Source organism: Rhopilema esculentum, chromosome 17 (assembly GCF_057945365.1).
Source record: "Rhopilema esculentum isolate cy_ngs chromosome 17, ASM5794536v1, whole genome shotgun sequence".
Classification (NCBI taxonomy): Eukaryota; Metazoa; Cnidaria; class Scyphozoa; order Rhizostomeae; family Rhizostomatidae; genus Rhopilema; species Rhopilema esculentum.
In genome coordinates this window covers 1,050,018-1,065,995 of record NC_142831.1, presented here as the reverse complement: position 1 = coordinate 1,065,995, position 15,978 = coordinate 1,050,018, and the positions used below count along the sequence as shown (strand labels likewise).

Here is a 15,978-nt window from a genome sequence, read left to right as displayed (position 1 = left end):
ACGCAGAAATATCGAGAAAATCTTAGATTTATGTTTTCTAGAAATGTTTTTCAAAGTATCTCTCGATATCTGCTAAAAACATTCCATTTCCACCGATTTCCCTGGAAATATCTTAATTGAACCCATAAAATCTTAGCCTGGTAACCAGCCCACAATTTTAAAGGAATGAGTGCCTAGTATACTATTAACTCTTTTAGACTAACGGGCTGGTTATTGGGCTAATGAAATCTTTTAACACCAGCAATTTACACATCAATGCTTTTTCAGAAAGAATGAAAAAAGTAACGAAAATTGATCGAGTCTTGATCAATCACGACTTCCGACTGATTTTAAATTGGTGTTTAAATATATTTAACATCGATAAACTAAACCAACAACAACAACTTCTAATGTCAGGGTGGAGCAATTCTTTGGGTTACTTTAATTTATTTAGAAAAGATTTAAAAACGAAATAAAGAAAAACTTTTCATATAAATTATATTTTTTTGTTGGGGCTGTAAGAGCTGTTTGCCCTGCAAAATTGGATACTACCCTACTAGAAACAAAACGATTCAATGGCGACTTAAGAAAATAGATATAAGAACAAAAACACGGCAATGATTCAGCTGGTAGTTTCGAGAATTTGCAGCCTTCTTGAATTTTTTCGTATTTTGAGAAATTTTGAGGAAAAGACGTCATCAAGAAATTGGTTACAAGTGAGTGCATTGCTTGCAAGTTTTTTCAAATGCATTAAAAACGCATTATGCAGCTAGTTGAGGCCACAACTTATCCAAAATCAAAGGAGGACCCCTTAATACTTTCCCACATATCTATAAGGTAAACAAATTATGGTGCACGGACGCCATACATAAGGAAGCTTAAACTTTTTAAAAAAGCAACAGCTCAGTGTTTAAAAATTCTTTTCTTGAGCGAATTTAAATTTCTTGAGCGAATTTCTTACGTACGGCCGGATTACAAGTAACACCAGACGGTAATCTTGATATTATCTGTTTTTTTCTATAAAATAATCCCGGAAAGAAATTTACAGAAGTCATGTTCAGATAAAGCGTCTCGAGTGGCGTATTCATCACATGATAAAAATGCTGGAGGATCAGGGGGCTTCCAAGTCATGCGATCCACTTGAGACACCTGTAATGGAAGACAAGAGAAATCTCACTGGATAAATATTCAAAAAATTCGAATCACGAAGGCCTAAAGCATCTTAGTTTTAGTAATAATAACTTTAGATGTTGGATCAGAAGCTGTATTTAGATTTCAAATGCATTCACCGCGCGTAGATGTTGGATCAGAGGCTGTATTTAGATTTCAAATGCAGTCACCGCGCGTAGACGTTGGATCAGTAGTTGTATCTAGATTTCAAATGCAGTCACCGCGCGTAGACGTTGATTCAGAGGCTGTATTTAGATTTCAAATGCATTTACCGCGCGTAGACGTTGGATCAGAAGCTGTATCTAGATTTCAAATGCATTCACCGCGCGTATGTCATATAATTCACAAGCCGTGATCCTTGTAAACTCTGACTTCAGATACTGTCAACATAGATGATACTTCTAGATTGACAGATAACTAAATATAATGTGAACGACGTTTTGTTATGATAGAAATACAATGTAGAAAAAAGTCAATGCAGATGGAGCTAAATAAGATGAACGAGAAATCTCTATTTTCTGTTTGGGTAATGATAACAGCTGGCAACTACTAAGCTGATTCAAACCAGCAGATAAACAAATAAATAACTCTTATTACAAACAGAATAAGCCAAGCATTTGAACACACAAGGATGCAATCTACATTATATTGGATAATTTGACATGATATAGGAAGTTCTCTATATGTAACCTTGGCCTTGAATGTATGGAGCGCGTCCTCTCTAGGCCTGTCAGTCAACTCAATTGACTTTTGAAATTGCCGATTCTGTCTGATGAATCCAGTACAGTCTTATAGGCAGGGAATTTTCCTCAACAATCTGAACTTTGACCTAACTTTGAATTTCATTTTACGATAATAGCAATTCGACCATGCTGATTCCAAATCCGAGATGGGCCTTTTGAAATTTCGACCGGAAGTGTGAATTTTTGATGACGTCACAGAGGGACATTTTTTGCCAGTAAAACACTCAAAGCGGGGCAAAAATACACGTAAATTGAGTGAAAATGGTCTCAATCGATAGTTCTCGATGTTATGATTTGAATGGTATATAGTTCTCAAAGTTTTGAAGATGTCAGCAAAAAAATTGATGACGTCATCATTTGGCAAAACAGTACAGTATAGCACGAATAGCGGGTAAGCGAAAGCTGTTGATTACAATATATTCTCAATGTTAACTAATACTTGACCACAATGTATCTATTTAACTAAATCATGGTAGCCAATCAGATCCGTCAGAATCATCATTATCGCTTTCGTCACTTGACGATTACCAAAAAAATATATACTCCAAATCTTCTGTTTCTTCACATATTCCTTGATTGTCAACCTTGAATTCAGGTGCATATCCAGCACGTTTTTGGGAAGGAGAATTACTGTGAAAGCTCGTGAAACCTACAAGGAATAGCTTTTTGCCCTACCAAAATTTTCGACACCACCTATTCAGTCTCACCCTCTCTCCGTTGAAATGACAAACGATACATACAGGAAAGATAGCGTAAAAGTGGCACAAGGCAAATAAGGGGCGAAGAGTCTGCCCGTCCTCATATTCAGGGATATGATCAAAAGATGCTTCAAGGAAATGCCTGGAATGCTTTGTTCAACAACATTGAAAACAAAAAATAATTGATTGAGCTGGCAGCAAATTTTTTTCAAAATTCAGAAGGAAGGAAATTAATATCGGTCCCGTTTATCTTAACGTGTGATGAAAATACATTAGCGCTTACGAAAACTACTTCTAACAAACTTTTCAAGTGCGATCATGAAGAAGCTCATACGAGACTTATTGCATGCTTCTCTTCAGGACACAAATGTCGTAATAGTAGAGAAAGGCACTGACGTTTTCATTCTGCTGGTCTATGCTTACAGTAAGCTTCAGCCTTGCAACAAATGGTACATGAAAATATATCATGATAAATACGTGGACATAGGCAAAGTGAACAAATACCTTGGTTCTAAAATATCGTCTTACTTGCCACAATTGCACAGTCTGACAGGTTGTGACACAACTTTCTTTTTCTTTGGGGTTCGGAAGATCAAAGTTTTAAATAAAGTGAAGAAAAAGCCAGAATTACTAGATTTGCTACAATCTATTGGCCAAAGTGAAATTTTATCAGAGAAAGGACTTGAAGAAAGTATGAAATTTGTTCAAACAGTAATGTACTCTGGCAAAGAAACAGAATGATTAGTGGAAACGTGCATACGTCTCTACAAGTCCTTGAAAACCAAAGCGTCACAGGCAATCCCACCCGATCCTGATTCATTGCGGCAAGCCTTGCTACGTGTACATTTCCAGGCATATTATTGGCTACAATTCGAAAGCTATACAGTCACTAACATTAGAGTTGAAGATTGTGGCTAGAAGAAGGATCTTCAAAACGGAATTTTGGTGCCAATATGGTTTACTGGTAATTCCTGTTTCCATTTACTAGCTAGTCGTTTAGTAGGTAGCAAAATATACAACCATTGTACTAGAAAATCCGTTTTAGTAGGAAAAAGATTTTGAAAAGTATTTATTGTGCAAAATTCAATGGTGCCATTTCTACTACACTTTCAGGAAGTCAATTGCCTTCGTCAAAGGAATCTGCAATTAAAACAAGAAGCAATTCTCCTTCCCAAAAACGTGCTAGTTGGAGTATATATTTTTTGGATATTCGTCAAGTGACGAAAGCGATAATGATGATTCTGACAGATATGATTAAATAGATACCTTGTGGTCAAGTTAACATTAAGAATATATTGTAATCAACAGCATTCGCTTACCCGCTATGCTTAAGATTGGCGGTAACTTCCAATCGCGTGGCGTTGGCGCGGTTACGGACGGCGAGGTTTCGAATCGTTGTCTTGCAGAGCATCATCGATCGATACTTCGATGAGATCCTCATAACAGATTTGGACAATGAAGAGTTCTTAAAAGACGTTGAGACCCCTTAAATTTGCGTTTTTCGCGTAATTTCTATACTCTCTGAATTCACTCAACTTGTTTTTTTCATGTTTTTTATAACATTCAACAATAACAAGTATATAATTAACGAAAGCCCAATGAGTCCATGGCCACTGAAGATTTTTGTGGGAAATTTAGAATCATTTGCTTCAGTAAAAATAGCAGTGCTATGACGGTATCTCAAAAACATTTTGAAACATTTATCACAGGTCAACAACAGCTTAAAGAAGTATATTGTAACATTTTTTAAACGTGTGATACAAAACAAAGAGCGGGAGAGCTTTAAGGTTAACCCATAAACTGGTCTAAAGGGCAAGTGTACCAGATGCCTAATAAAATTTCAAAAAGTCTTAAACCTGCTGCGCAGGCACCCTATAGCTTATATAATAGACTATATTAGCAACATTAGCCTTTTTAAAAGAGACAAATTTACATCTATCAATTTTCAGTGAAAAAGTAATTACTATTTTATAGTGCAATAACACTGAAAAATAGGAAAACTTTTAGTACACATCAGTTGAAAAGGAGCCTATTGCCAATAGCCCCCTTCCTAGCGATAGTCTCAGGAGTGCGAGTGAATTTTTTTACTAAATTTTTTAGCAGAGCAAGCTGCTTTTTATCACGTGACCCCTATGGGGCGTGTCCATTCAATTTGAGATAGAGGCTAGACATTTTGTCTTTTCTTTCAGGGGCGAATTTCCTATAATTCATTGGGGGCTCTGACAGAATTCTTGTCTTTACCAAGGCTAATTTTATTATCATTCATTGGCAGTTTTAACAGACTTTTTGTCTTTGCTGATGGAAATTTTACACTCGCGGACGTAAAGGCTGCAGTGTGCCCGCGTAGCGCGCGTAACTGGGGCTAGTACTCTACTATTTTGCCAAATGATGACGTCATCAATTTTTTTGCTGACCTCTCCAAAACTCTGAGAACTATATACCATTCAAATCATAACATCGAGAACTATCGATTGAGACCATTTTCACTCAATTTACGTGTATTGTTGCCCCGCTTTGAGTGTTTTACTGGCAAAAAGTGTCCCTCTGTGACGTCATCAAACATTCACACTTCCGGTCGAAATTTCAAAGGGCCCATCTTGGATTTGGAATCAGCATGGTCGAATTGCTATTATCGTAAAATGAAATTCAAAGTTAGGTCGAAGTTCAGATTGTTGAGGAAAATTCCCTGCCTATTATATCAAGCTAAATTTTAAGGAAGCTGCTTCAAGTCTAGATCATAAACCTCTGTGTCAGGCTATTTATGAGAAACGAGTCAGAAGATCAAAAGGCCTTTGAAAAAGCTGAAGAATTCTCTTGAGAAAGCTAAAGAATTCTCTTTGAAAAAGTTAAAGAATTCTCTCACAAAGTTTAAATTTATACTTAGTTGTACTTGCATCCCTCAGAGAGCTCCGAGTAAGTACAATTATAAGGGAAATCATATTCTTGCAGCAAAAATCAGTTACAAGAATTGAATAGTGGAACTTCAGAACAGTAACAATATACTGTCACTTTCGAATATCATGTTCTCATTACAGATACAGGTATTGGACAGATGACAGGAAATATAAAGTCAATTATAAAAAGAAACTGTTGATGAAAAGTCTTTGTGAGTGCCACGTGTTTGAACACGTGAGGATGGCGTTCAGATGCCATCACAATTCACCATTTGCAAAGAAAGCATCCTGTTTGAATTAACTTAAATGATTATCCAAAATTGCATTTTCTTATTTAAAGTATCAATAACAAATATAATACGATTAATCTAACGATTATGACAGAAAAAAGAAAAGCTTAAAGTAAGAAAACAAAAAATTGTTTCGCAGATACCGTAGGCGAGGATCAACACTGCCATGGCTTTACTAATGCCATTGATGCAAAATAAGATTAAATCATTTTTTATTGAGGCATTTCAAAGGAGCTCACCTGGTGTCTTGGTGGGTTTTCAGGCATTTGACTGAGCAGTATCTTGTACCACATGTCACACATGTGTAACTTGAAAAATGTCTCAAAGTACCATTAAGGTTTTTATAATTCAGACAATTTGTATACAACAGACGTCACATTTTTGTGTAGTGTCATGTTTTTAAACTAGCAACATAGAAACTGGGAGATGATTGGGTTGATGAGACAATGTGGCAAAAATAACATGATAAAAAAGTGAGCAGCAACAAAATAAAACGACAAAGTACCACAATCAAGAGCCATAATTAGTTTCTCTTGAAAAGGCTTACAGATATTTTTCACCCCTTTACCAAAAGCATAATATCTTGCTATTTAGCAAACCAATCAGACTATAAATTTCCACTTTGAAGGCGTCACTTGGAATAAATAAATTTCAGGTGGTAATAAAACAGTTGATTTTCGCTTTTGCAGTGTAACTCAAGCATGGCGAAATTAGACAGCATATTTCGCTTAAATTGTCGTGAATCGCTTTTTAGATTTTCTAGACAATTAGAATTTTCACTTATGACCACATAGTGTGAAAAACACGAAGAAAAATTCTAAATGTGAAGAACTAGCTAGCCATGCTAAAGATTCAATGGGAGGTGGCCTATGAAAGATCTTAAGTTTGCAAATGGATCACTGACATTTTTGCCTAGGTCATACTGCTTAGAACTGAAAACAAATCAGATTTGATGGGATAAGTGGCATTGACAAAGTTACCATGTCTCGAATAGATTTTACAACACTATTGAAACGCGACACTGTTAAAAACGGTCTTTGAAATGAAAGGATACCCACAAACTGCACAGAAATGTCGTTCTGGGAATTGTGAAGGAGAAACAACAGCACTGAAGTAATCTGCAACTCCGTCCTCGCGCTCTTGTTGCTGGAAAAGAGCAGGGTAGCTTTACTATCAAGAAGGCACAGTAATGCCAAAAAATGCATTAGCATTGTAGAAGCACCTAAAAAGAAGTACCTCAAGTAACCATAAAAAAGCTGGGCTGGCGTACACAGAAAACGTGACTTATGAGTTTATCTTAACTTCTATCCAACCTGAATTGAGTCTGAATCTAGTACCGAAATTGTCGACATAAAGAGCTTATCGCATGAAATATTCCTAGCAGATGCCTTTGCGACAGGAATTGCTGTTCGTTCTAATAAGGTATCCTTCGAATAGAAATGTTCATTGTAGGAAGGTGTCCGTTGTAGAGTAGTGTCCACTGTCGAGATGCTTTATTATTGAGAGGTGTCCGTTGTAGAGAAGAGTCAATTGAAAAGAGGTTTCTGTGGTAGAGAGGTGTTTATGATAGAAAGGTGTTCGTTGTGTTGTATAGAGGTGTCCGTTGTATAGAGGTGTCCGTTGTTGAGAGGTGTCCGTTGCATAGTGGTGTCCGTTGTTGAGAGGTGTCCGTTGTATAGTGGTGTCCGTTGTATAGAGGTGTCCGTTGTTGAGAGGTGTCCGTTGTATAAAGGTGTCCGTTGAATAGAGGTGTCCGTTGTATAGAGGTGTCCGTTGTATAGAGGTGTCCGTTGTATAGAGGTGTCCGTTGTATAGAGGTGTCCGTTGTTGAGAGTGTCCGTTGTAGAGGAGAGTCCATTGAAAAGAGGTTTCTGTGGTAGAGAGGTGTCTATGATAGAAAGGTGTTCGTTGTGTTGCATAGAGGTGTCCGTTGTAGAGAGGTGTCCGATGTGGAGGGGTTTTCCATCGAAGAGAGGTGTCTATTGTAGAAAGATGTTAGTTGTATTGTAGAAAGATGTCCGTTGTAGTTAAGTGTCCGTTGTCTGATAACTTTTTCTACAAGGTTTAGATAAAAGCGGAAAAAATTACGAGCAAGAAAACAATGCACAGTTGTTTCGAGGTGTCTGTTATTACTTTGTTGAACTTTAAGAGCTCTTGAGAAAATATTTAAGAAGTTGTTTGTATCCAAGGAGAGTGGTTCATCAATTTCATCGATAAATACTCTTTTCCAAAAGGTTTAATCATGAAGCGAAGTATAATTCTTCAGAACGAGTATTTGCTGTGATACAGGCTAGTCTATTCCAATTTCAAAGGCAGACTTGAAGAATCATTTGAACTGTTACATCGTACCTTAGATGTAAAAGAGACGCTTCGTGCGAAACAAAATTCACAAAAATAAGCAAAACGATAACACCGCTTTATATGTACATCATCTAGAGCAATAAGTACAAACATGAAGAACGTAATAAGCCTTTTGTACTGCAAAATTTGAAGATAGTACGGAAAGCGAAAACATAGCATGCTAAAATACATTTCGACCAGTATTATTCATAGCATAAACGTTGGGTTATCACTGAAACAAAAGTAGTGGGTCAGGGTTTTTCTCCTTTTACTGCAGCTTCAAAACTACTTGCTTCGCAAAAAAGTGAGGGGCATGGCCACCACGGCTCCACCCCCCTCCCCCGGTGGCGTGGGCCCTGCTAAAGGTAAGCAAAATTCCAAATATATGTTTAATCAATTATAACATATACAATCATAGAGAGATTAAAAGCTATTTTCTTTCATAAAAGTATTAGAACAGCTTGTTTTGCCTTGCACAACTCGAAACTTACTGCTTCTTCCAAAAGAGCGGCAAATGATCTTTTTGCTTTCTGAAACAGAAAAGTACACTTTGTTGAAATACATAATACACCGAGTGCAAAAACTAAAAATCGTCAAATGTTTAATCATAATTTTCGAAAACGAAAAGTTCAATGTTATCTAAACTTGCTTTAATGTCTTTGTCAGTAATAAAAAATTGCTCACGAAAAATGTAGCTGTGTCCAACCCCTTCAGATAATAGGTCCATTGTATATTGGCTTTTTCCGAAATTAACTATATTTTGTATTGTCAGAAATCATCGATTTGAAAAAAAGCTTTTACAAAAAAAGTTCAGTATCTTACTGCAATCTACCCTTTACGGTTTTTGGTTTCACTTGACTATATATTTTTCGCATAAATGATCTATGGATAAGGGAGCGGGAGACAAATACCAGCAAGATATAATATTTCATAGATTTTGTAAAAGCAGAAAATCAGTGAATGGCAAGACTGCCTTAGAGCCCATGTTTTTAAAGACCCTTTGTCTCTTGCAGCAAAAATTTCACTAAAATGAGAAAATTATTAATTCTTTCATAAAGCAGGCCCATGTTAACCCACGTTGTTTCCAATTGTTACCTTACCACCATCAAAAATTGAGATATTTCAAGAGGTTTTATACCATAATTTGGTGTAGGCAATGTTCACATCATATTTACATCGCCTTTTACTCAAAGCCTTTAGAACTAAAAACAAAAGTTTCAACACTTCTATAGCCTTTACTCCTAGCAAGGGTCATATAATCATCCACATGACTGACTGTTTGATAGCTGAATTTATGATTGGTATAAAAAGCTCAATGAATTTTGTTAAACCTAGAAATAGCACATAATTTATATAAGAAAACCTTGATTTTTCTGTCTGTAGCTGCTTGTTTAAGCATACTTTACCTGTTTGAATATATCCCCTACTCTTGTCTTTTTTTTCTTCTTAACTGAGAAAAGAAATACGAACATTGCTTTAAGCAAAATGAGTCTTTTATACCCTGTATGCAGATTGTAAATAGCTTGGGAAATGAAGTAGCATGCTATAACTGTGTTCATGGCAATTATCCATTACCTACAATAAATACTAAACACAACCATTTCATGATTTAAAGCAGCCCAGACCAAGAATTTACATGCAAAAGCCATACTCAGATGAATGGAAATATCATCTGGAAAAACTATGACAATGATATCATCCTTGCTCTGGGGTTGACATCATTATTAATTCCTTCTAAATAAAGCAATCATTGAAAAATAATTTAATATATTTGTCATTTTTAATGGTCTATGCTAGACCACAAAATAATTATGTTTTCCTAGCTGTTTTATATGCAGGAAATAATTTTGCAAAAAAGCACTAATTTACAAATAATCTTCTGCCTCTCTCTTGAAAGTCTAGCGACATTTCTTGAGTAAGAGAGCTGTGACGTAAATGTAAGTGGTAGAAAAATTCTTTCAAGGCATCCATTCCTTTCAACTAAAATTTTGTCTTGTAAATTTAAGAAAATAAATTTTCATAAACAATAATTGTGAACTATACTCAGGAAAAAACATATTTTGAGGCTACAAAAATACTTGTTCTGGGCAATCTTAGGTGCTGCAGATATGCAAAATTACAGGGAGGGCTCAAACTCAATAATGCTGTAAGCTTATTATATTTTTTCTTAAGAATGTGCTTGCTCACAAAAAAAGTTTACCTTCCATACTGTCTTCAAACGCAGGAATTTTTGCTTTTGCAAAAAGGGCATTATTTAAATGAGCATGAGGATCATCATGAAAATTGTCTTTTTCTAATGAATCCAACTGTCTTTTTTGTCTCTTCTTCCTTGTTTCAACATCAATAACCCTCTTTGCTTCTCGATCCTTCACTCTTGCTGCAGTTGAAGTAATAAGATAAATCTAAATTAGATTTATTCTAATTAGTAAATTTTTTACATTAAAATTACAAAACAACCCAAAAAGGGTGCTGGAGAATGCAAACTTTGGTCAGCAAGGAGAATAAAACCTGTCAAATCACTTACACTTTCTGTTCACACGAGACCTGAAACTCAAGATCGTTTGTGAAAGAAAGCTCAAAACACTCGAGTCAAAGGCCCCTATTACCGTGACAACAAAAGTGAAAAGGCGCCAAATTCGCTTCACTTTCGCTTTATTTCTAAAGTTACTCCACCAGGTTTCTGTTCTCCAAAGGCCTCGTCCAGAAGGTTCTTCTCTTTAATTTCTTTTCAATTATCAGCTTGTGCAAAACGATCATGTCGTTTGCAGCTCTGTTCTGCTAATGCAACCAACCTGTTTTGTCAACTTCGATGAATCTTTAATCATTAGGGTTGCGAACAAGAAACTACTACTGACTGCTGCAGAGTGTGCACATAAAACTGACATCAAATTCAACGTTATTTTGAACGATTTTTCCATGATTAGAGCGTAATTGTTTCTTGCGATTGTCACGATGATGCGTAAAAAGGGCACCAAAGCGAACAAACGAAAATGCTTCCTCTTGCTATAGCCCCCGTCGCTGGAGAATTTACCCTCGTTATGGTAGCGTACTCAAAAAGATCCACTTTCGAGTGTTTACACGAGACCAAGTGAGACCAGCTCCAAATAAGTACGCTTTCGTAGGTGAACTCAAATGAGTACGACTAGGTGATCTCAAATTAGTACGGTTAGGCATATCTCGTGTAAACAGAACGCCTAAGTGAACTCAAATGGATACAGATCTTTTTGGAACCGGTCTCGTGTAAACGGGGTCTAAGAATTCTTACAATGCTCAGGTTTTGGACTTAAAGACAAAAGCTGCTAATGTATGATTACATTATTACATAAATTAGACATCTGTATTAGCATATATTTAAACAAGGAATGGTCAATATGGACAAATCCTTGAATTTTCCCAGAAACTCTCAATTATTTGCATTATACCTTGAAACGGAGAGGGGGCTAAAAAAGATATAAGCATATGCAGTGTACGCCAAAGGGAGGGTATATAAAAAGCATACATGTGCGTACAAGGGGGAGGGGGGGGTCAAAAAGTTGCTCTCAAACTGCATACATACTTTATGGATGACCCCTATCCAATGTGCCTCCCTGGCAATGTCAATTAGACCCAGCATAAACAAATTTTCTATACTTTAATAACACAGTTCGTTTTTATCATGTGGCTAATGTGGTGAACAATGAAAGCAAGCTAAAGCTAGAAAGTATATAATGCTGTTTTCCATTACAAAGCTGCCTCCTGAAATCATTTATAAGAAAAACTGCTTCTGACATTTGTTTTTTGTCTGGCCAGGTATATAAATCTTTGAATCAAGTCTGTTAAAATATAAACATCATCAGCAAGTGTACCTGGCTTTTATGGTAGAGGGAGAGACATCCATCAACTGAACATTGGCTGGTTTGTCTTAGGACTCTATTGGTAACATTCTCAATAGGCAAGCGGCACTGATTGGTCAACCTCAACAGCCATGTGCTTGCATTTCTGATTGGCCTATTTCGATCCACAATTGGCTAGATATATTTCCTAGCGTAGAGTTTTTGATCTATGTTCTGACGTTCCAAACTGTGAAGAGTGTCAGACGAAAAGTATTAGTTTACTAAATGTTTGCTTTTTTCAAAGCCATTTTCTATATTACATAAGAAATTTTTATTGAAGCCACAAAGAATTGATCTTGAGCAATGTTTCTGCATCTTACCTTTAAATTTCTACTTGATATATTGAAGAGTGAGTTGTCAACAACTTTTGGACCTATAATTGGCGACATCATACCGTACAGAATAATCCAGTTAAGGCCGCTTATAGCCACTCTGTTTAAAGTCACACTACCTGTTACACTTGCACGAAATTTTGACGAAAATATACAAACTATTCAATTTAAGACCGTATACAAATTTTTGAGAAATGTTTATGTGACCTATATATAAAGTCCACCAAGGTTGGTTTCTGTCTGGGCCAGAAAGCGTTGGAACCCCTAAACCTAATCAGAGGGCCTAATCTACTAGTGCTAGATTTTATCGCATATTACGTTCACCCTCATCAAGTTCTTACATGAAATTGTAACTTAGTAGCTGGGGCATAATGTATTTGAGCAAAATGCCTGGTACATAGAACATGTCAGAATTACCAAGGAGGGAAATCCGGCCCATGCCATCCACACAAACATTTTTACTTACAATATTGGTGGAATATAGGCTATAGTGACAAAAAATGTTATCTTTATAAAAGGAAAGGATGTCAAATGTATTAGAAAGGAAATATACCTGATCCTTTACTTCTGTCAGTCATTGCGAAAAGGAATATCTGGCTAACAGCTTCTGCCTGCACTGTCCGCCATAGAGGCCATTTTGATTACCGTGGTTGTCGTTGTGTTGTTGTGTTGCTGCTCCAGTCACTGATCAGCGGCTCCAGGAAGACTGCGTCACAAATGAACGTCATTCCCCAAGCTCCCCCCACCCCCTTCAAATTTGTGAAAAAAATTTCCAGCCTCCCCAATATAAATCCGACCCTAATTTCATCAATTCTTGAAAAATAAAATGGTTATGGATATAATAATTGAATAATTCCATCGAAACAAATGTACTTACACAAGCTAATTACTTGACCTTCATATGCCGAGTCAGATGCTCATGCGAGAAAAGAAATGAGCATTTCATTGGCTCAAAACCCCCGATCATTCTCACTTCCTCCCTGTTTATTTGGTATTGAAGAGAACTCGAAGCGGTAAAAGACAGCGCTAAAATGTTTTGAAAGTTTACGCTAACGAACGCATTAGTAGCAGTTCTTCTGGGAACACGTTTTTGTTCTTTTTGATGGTGCTTTATCTTTTGTGATCAAAGATAAATTTGTATTTTATCTGACTCAGTTTTGTATTTTATGTTAATTGAAATCTTCTTTAAATCGTTATGTTTATACATAAGGACAGAAAAAAGCAAATATTTTCTGAAAGGAGTGGCTTCCGGTGTTTCAAAGGGCCGTAAAAAAATTTAGGGACAAGCCTGCTAGTCCCGTTGCAGCCACTCCCTTGTGGGCTGGTGCCAGTGTGACCTGGTTTCGCGTAATACTAACATTACATTGGCCAAAAATCGTTATTTAGCATAAAATCTAGCATAATTTGGGATCTAGCATAACTCTGGCATAATTCTGATATTATTTAAAAGAAACATTGTTTCCATTGATCCGTTGTCCATCGTTACCAAATGCAAATACTTTACACCAGCATCTGTGGTTTCATTTTGGGAGTAAATTGTGACTTTCTACCTTCCAGATATTGCCAGTTGTTTTGAATGGTTGGCAGCCACATATTTTGTGGTTGGCAGCCAAATGCTGCCAGCTAAACGCAGTATACAATAAAGCTAAATTTTTGCTAATTATTGGGAGTGATACCGTAATCAAAATTTGCTTTGTAAGTTAAAAAAGTTTTCACTTGCTTTGATCTAAAACTGTCTGTTATCTTTGGCTTTGTTTCATCATTCATCATTTGCAATTTTGAAATAACTATCTTGAAAAATTGAAATAATTTTTGAGTACTATCTGTGGAAAAAAATTTTTGTTTCCTTTGCGTTTTCGTTGTTTTTTGCAACATGCTGCCAGAATTCAGCCAAATTTTGCTTCTTTGGCCAAATCAATATATGACGGCCAAAGGGTTTTGAGAAACTGCCAAAATAGAGAAATTGGCCATCAAACCATGGATCTAAATTGCCTTTTTGTCAATGAAGAATGAGTACACTGGGTTGTAAAAATACCAAATTGCAACTCTGGCCACTTTTGATATTATGAGCATGCATTAGCCTCTTTCTCGAGCAGGGTTGCCTTGATTTGAAATCTAGCATAATTTTTGCAAATCTAGCACAATCTTATGACAAATTTGGCGTAATTCCAAAATTGAGAAAAATTGAAAACAAGATGGGGGTAAAGATCAGGCTTTCAAACTGGGCGAAAAGAGAATAAGAAGAAACAAGCACAATTTGTACATCAGTGAGAGAAGAGTTTATTTGCCATCTGTAACGAGGTTTTCTTTTAAAGTATCAAAACTTTTTGAAGAACAGATTTTATGACAAAGAATTTGATGGGCTGAATGCAGTTAAGAACTTTCCATAAGTAAACTTATAAAATGGATACATATTAAGACATCGCTATATGTAGCTAATCTTTTTATTAACCCAATTCATATAATGTAAAGAATCAGCTTTTGCTACTTATACTTCATTCATTTAAGAATTTTCCCAATTAGGACATGCTATTTGCACTATGATGGCAGATTCTATATTTGCCACCCCCCATGATGCCAATCCCAGCAAAGGACCACGCCCAATTTTTATAAAAAATGTGGATCTGTAAAAATTTCTTATTTTAGGCCCTTTTACACGATAACATTATTAGATATCGACCCATTCCGAAAATTTCCGAAAACTTTTTTAGGCTGGTGCCCAGTCACCAAACATGAAGGATTGCTGTAATTCAAATTATACGAATATTCACGTTCTTTTATAAAGAATCTAGCTCAAGACTTCTGAACCTCTTTTAATCGAATTAGAATACCAACAGGGGCGGATCAAGAGCAAATTTGAAGGAGGGGCAGTTGGTAGTGGGGGCGCTGAAAATTTTTCAGAAATTGATGACGAGCTTACGCTGTATTCACTTTGTAAGGACATTTTTCACAATGATTGTTGTATACTTGAGGAAATTCTTGAAGTAAATTAACCCAAAGTCTCAGAAACGTTTTCACCTGCTTCTCACTCTTCAAAAGGGGCGCACAATTCCAAAAAAGGGGCGCTAGACTTGCTTTAACTTGGTGAGGGAAGGGCAACTGCCCGCTAGTTGCCCCCCCCCCTAAATCCGCCACTGAATGCCAAAACTTCATTAAAAGCTTTTCAGTTTTAACTGCATTTTTTGTGCCATAAAAATATCATAGACTCAGAGAAAATCATAAAAATTGAATTTTGCTTTTTACTGTAGCTCGAAAACAAGGCAAAAAAAAGAAGGCGAGAAAGAAAATTAATAAACGTAAAACTAATAGAGAGAGGGACAATGTCTACATTCATATTCTTAAATTATTCTTATTCTTCCAACTCTGATAAGGTTTCAGGAGGACATTGCTCACTCTCAAAAAGAAAAAAACGTTTTGAACAAAAACGATAGATTTCAGTATTGCGACTCTTTGTTATGAACATTGACAAACAGGCAGCTGCTAAAAATTTGAAAGAATTATACGATTTGAGGCTGAGCAATATTCTTATAGTGTTGTTAAAAATTGGAGGATTCTAACACCAAGTATTCTTTAAAACAATATTCTTTATAAAAATGTGTTACAAACAAAGACATCAAAGCCGAAAACTAACTCAATAGAGCACTTGATTTATCTACAGCA

At 36.2% G+C, this 15,978-nt stretch overlaps 1 protein-coding gene across 1 annotated transcript; it reads right to left on the bottom strand.

Moving 5' to 3' along the window:
* Positions 1–291: 291 nt before the first annotated feature.
* On the bottom strand, positions 292–13,004 carry LOC135684883 (zinc finger HIT domain-containing protein 1). Its single transcript, XM_065200615.2, has 7 exons — positions 12,872–13,004; positions 10,315–10,491; positions 9,521–9,564; positions 8,606–8,644; positions 6,829–6,920; positions 6,014–6,094; positions 292–1,128 (listed from the first exon to the last, which is right to left on the bottom strand). The coding sequence occupies exons 1-7, from the start codon at positions 12,894–12,896 to the stop codon at positions 1,107–1,109; spliced, it is 480 nt and encodes a 159-aa protein (XP_065056687.1). The 5' UTR covers positions 12,897–13,004; the 3' UTR covers positions 292–1,106.
* Between the last annotated feature and the right edge of the window lie 2,974 nt (positions 13,005–15,978).